At 42.6% G+C, this 4,406-nt stretch overlaps 1 protein-coding gene across 1 annotated transcript in view; it reads right to left on the bottom strand.

Annotated features, from left to right (window-relative positions):
* Positions 1 to 4,406, bottom strand: part of LOC140206809 (NACHT, LRR and PYD domains-containing protein 3-like) — a 36,379-nt gene that overhangs the window by 5,143 nt on the left and 26,830 nt on the right. Inside the window, exons 12-13 of the mRNA XM_072275042.1 lie at positions 3,559 to 3,726; positions 2,596 to 3,423 (exon numbers count right to left, since the gene is read on the bottom strand). Coding sequence (XP_072131143.1) covers positions 3,336 to 3,423; positions 3,559 to 3,726 — 256 coding nt within the window. The 3' untranslated portion in view covers positions 2,596 to 3,335. The remainder of the gene's footprint in view (positions 1 to 2,595; positions 3,424 to 3,558; positions 3,727 to 4,406) is intronic.

Below are 4,406 nucleotides of genomic sequence, written 5' to 3'. Positions count from 1 at the left end.
TGGTAAGGCACTGAGGAGTGCAGTGGAACAGAGGGATCTGGGAATACAGATACAAAATTCCTTAAAAGTGGCGTCACAGGTAGATAGGGTCATAAAGAGAGCTTTTGCTACATTGGCCTTTATTAATCAAAGTATTGAGTATAAGAGCTGGAATGTTATGATGAGGTTGTATAAGGCATTGGTGAGGCCGAATCTGGAGTATTGTGTTCAGTTTTGGTCACCAAATTACAGGAAGGATATAAATAAGGTTGAAAGAGTGCAGAGAAGGTTTACAAGGACGTTGCCAGGACTTGAGAAACTCAGTTACAGAGAAAGGTTGAATAGGTTAGGACTTTATTCCCTGGAGTGTAGAAGAATGAAGGGAGATTTGATAGAGGTATATAAAATTATGATGGGTATACACAGAGTGAATGCAAGCAGGCTTTTTCCACTGAGGCAAGGGGAGAGAAAAAAAACAGAGGACATGGGTTAAGGGTGAGGGGGGAAAAGTTTAAAGGGAACATTAGGGTGGGCTTCTTCACACAGAGAGTGGTGGGAGTATGGAATGAGCTGCCAGACGAGGTGGTAAATGCGGGTTCTTTTTTAACATTTAAGAATAAATTGGACAGATACATGGATGGCAGGTGTATGGAGGGATATGGTCCGTGTGCAGGTCAGTGGGACTAGGAAGAAAATGGTTCGGCACAGCCAAGAAGGGCCAAAAGGCCTGTTTCTGTGCTGTAGTTTCTACGGTTTCTATGAAACATAGCAAAATAGCATTGTTGTGTAACCAGGCTACATACATAACATATTCCAAAGGCAAGATGATACAACTGTGGCTAATAGGAAGGTAAAGCCAACATAGGCAGCAAAGAGAAGGCATTCAACAGAGAAAAAATGGTGGTAGGTCAGAGGATTGGGAAGTTTTTAAAAACCAACAAAAGGCAACTAAAAAAATAATTAAGAAGGAAAATATGGAAATCGAAGGTAAGCTGGCCATTAAGGAGGATCCTAAATGTTTCTTCTGATGCATAAAGTGTAAAGGAAAGATGAGAGTGCATATCGGACCAACGGAAAGGGATGTTGGAGGAGTGGTAATAGAGGCGAGGAGCTGGCGGATGAACTGAGTCAGTATTTTTCATCAGTCTTCACTGTGGAAGTCCAAATATCAGTGGTCAGAAATATTTATAGTACATTCCTCAGGAGCAGGTTCTTGGGAAACAGAAAGGTCTGAAGGTAAAGGCCAGCTGGACCACATGGCGTACATCCCAGAGATCTCAAAGGGGTGACTGAAGAGATTGTGGAGGGATTAGTAATGATGTTTCAATAATCAATTCAATCTGGCATGGTTCTGTAAGACTGACAATTTGGAAATATCAGTCCACTCTTCAAGAAGGGAAGGTGGTAGATGAACAGATATTATAGGCCACTTAGGTTCACTTCACTCTTTGGGAAGATATTGGAGTCAGATATTGAGGATGTGTTTTCAGGGTATTTTCAGTCATTTTCAGCATGTTTTCCTCAAGGGAAAATCTTGCCTGACGAGTATGTTGAAAGTCTTTGAATTAATTGAAGTGACAAGCAAGATAGACAAAGGAGATTCAGTTGATGATATGCAGCTGAAGTTTCAGAAAGTCTTTGACAAGGTGCCACACATGAGGCTGCTTATCAAGTTATGAGCCCATGGTGTTACAGGAAAGACTCCCTTATGGACAAAGCAGTGGCTGATTGGCAGGAGGCAAGGAATAGTAATGAAGGGAACCTTTTCTGATTGGCTGCTGGTGATCAGTGGTGTTCCACAGGGATCTGTGTTGGGACCAATTCTTTTATGTTACTGTATATGGCAATGACTTGAATGACAGAATTGATGGTTTTGTTGCAAAGATGCAGATGATATCAAGTCAGTTGGAGGGACAGGATGTTTTGAGGAAATTGGGAGGCTGCAAAAGGACAGACAGATTAGAGAAATTACTTGAGTCAGAAGATGGTAAATGTGTGGAATTTTTTGCCATGAGTGGCTGTGGAGGCCAAGTTATTGGTTGTGTTTAAGGCAGAGATTGATAGTTTCTTGATTAGCCAGGGCATCTATGGGTATGGGGTGAAAGTAGAGGAGCAGGGATGACTGGAATGATTGGATCAGCCCACGATGGAATGGCAGAGCAGACTCGATGGGCTGGATGGCCCACTTCTGTTCCTATATCTTATGGTCTTATGATTTAAAGGAGGTGAAGCCTTGAATTCTAATCTTGCTAAGAAATAGACACTACAAAAAGTGCGTCTTTGGAATGTTACGTATCTGAAGTTTTGTTTTATAACTTTCTGTCAGATCAGCGACGCCCCATGTGCTTTATTTGTAAACAACGAAACCATCAAGATTGCAGCAACACTTCCATAAATGACACACTGAAAAAGCTACTGATGGTTTTACTCGGTTCCGGAAGATGATAGAAGCATTTGAAAAGCGTTGCACACTCAAGTCATTTGGAAAGAAAGGTACAAATGACTTGGATTGTTGTCTCATTGCTTCTCATAACATTTCCAAAATGATAGTAGAAGTGTGCAAAATCTCACACAATTAGTGAAAGACTAATAACGCCTGCCGTATCAGGTACTCACCACTGTTCTCAAAATGGATACCAGTGTTGATGATGGATCTCAGCTCGAAACAGACATTAGGCATTTTCAGATTTCTTCACTCTGAAGACTGCTTCTGAAAATCTTCATTTTCGGGGGATGAAAATGCCATTTTAGTGTGGACAGAGAGTCAAAACGAAGAGAAAAGGCTTTGTTTTCAAAATTATCCAGCGTAGTGTGGATGTAGCCTCAGTCTGAATGCGCAGCTACTTGCCCTGATGAATTCAAACCTGGCATTAAAAATTTAGATTCCCACTATCTCTTGGCAGTGCAACTGGAGCACATGCCAACCTCCGTAGTCTCCCGGGAAAGTAGAGGCGCTGTCGTGCTTTCTTCACAATCAATCCAAAACTCAACAAAATAAAGTGATATTTGACGAATAACGTTTGCAGTCTGAATGGACAGCTGCTTGCCCAGATGAATTCAAACCTAGTATTAATGATTTGGATTCCCACTATCTCTTGGCAGGACAGCTGGAGCAGACCTTGGGCGAGTTCTGTCTGCATTTCCAAGGAGCTCAGATGTTAGACACTGAGGGATCTGGCAGAAGATTAATCAATGGCCAGACAGCTCTGACACCCAAAACAGCACTGGGGCACCTGATGACGTGTAGTGGCACATGCTCATCCGGAGCTGCAGTTGTTTAGGGTTTCAATCCGAGTTGTGACTGTGAAATCGATGAATACTATTCCACAGGAGATAGTACTCTACATTTGAATGAATCACAGTTTAACACTAAGTCCATTTCTGTTTCCCCGCAATGACATCAGTTGATTTTGCCCCTCTGCAGTGAATGGATTCCCCTTCAGCCTGAAACAGATGTAAGAATACAGAGGACGTTATACAGTTTGACTAGCAGGGCGGTGGTCTTGCTAATTCAGCAACAAATATTTCCAGGAAAGCCCAGTGAAGTTTTATTGCATTAAACATTAATATAGTACTCACGTGATTTTCCTCAAGCTCTTGCGTCGCAGTATCAGCCGGCGGAACGAGTCGGTCGATTTGTCTGTGAATGAGTTTCCTCCCAGGTCCAAAATTTTCAGTGAACTCATTTTGTTGAGAACGAAGCAGAGGGACTCTGTGCAAGAATCGGTCAGACCGTTACTGTGCAGACTGGGGATCGCAAAGACAAAGAACAAGAGTCAGATGAATCGTGAGTATGTTTTTATTTTTACTCTCACTGAAACTAACATGGATGATAGAGTTAGTGAGTCTTGGGTCATGGCACCATACAGCATTGAAACAGGCCACTCTGTCCACTACTGCGTCTCTTCTCACTTTGTCAAGACTCTGCTTCCAAAACTCTCTCCAGCTGTGAAGTACTGGTACGCACCATTCTCTGGTTGAAAATCACCGCAGCAACTATTCCCCATCTCTATCCATGAAACTCTGCCATCCTACAACTGTCTTGTAGTATTTATCTATACCTTACTTTTCAATATCTCATTAACCACTCTAAACCTCCTCCGTCCAGGGAAAAGTGACTGAGCCTCCCCAGACTCTCATAACAGAAATATCCCATTCCAGGAGATACCCTAGCAAGGGCAACTTGACAGTAGATTCTGGAATATGGAGAGAATCACATATTGCTGGAGGACTGAGATGGCCATGTAGAATCTGTGGAGGCATAGTTACCATTTCTGATCGAGATATTGAATGAAGACCAACATCCTGTCAACTTTCACTGCACCATCGGCAGCGCTGTCACATTCTTCCTTTCACACGATCACCAGAACTGCATGAACTCCAGCTGGGATCTGAGCAATATTTGGTGACGTTGGAGATGAATGTCT

This window comes from Mobula birostris, chromosome 13, assembly GCF_030028105.1.
Source record: "Mobula birostris isolate sMobBir1 chromosome 13, sMobBir1.hap1, whole genome shotgun sequence".
Classification (NCBI taxonomy): domain Eukaryota; kingdom Metazoa; phylum Chordata; class Chondrichthyes; order Myliobatiformes; family Myliobatidae; genus Mobula; species Mobula birostris.
The sequence above is the reverse complement of the archived record's forward strand: the minus strand, read 5'-3'. Positions and strand labels throughout refer to the sequence as shown.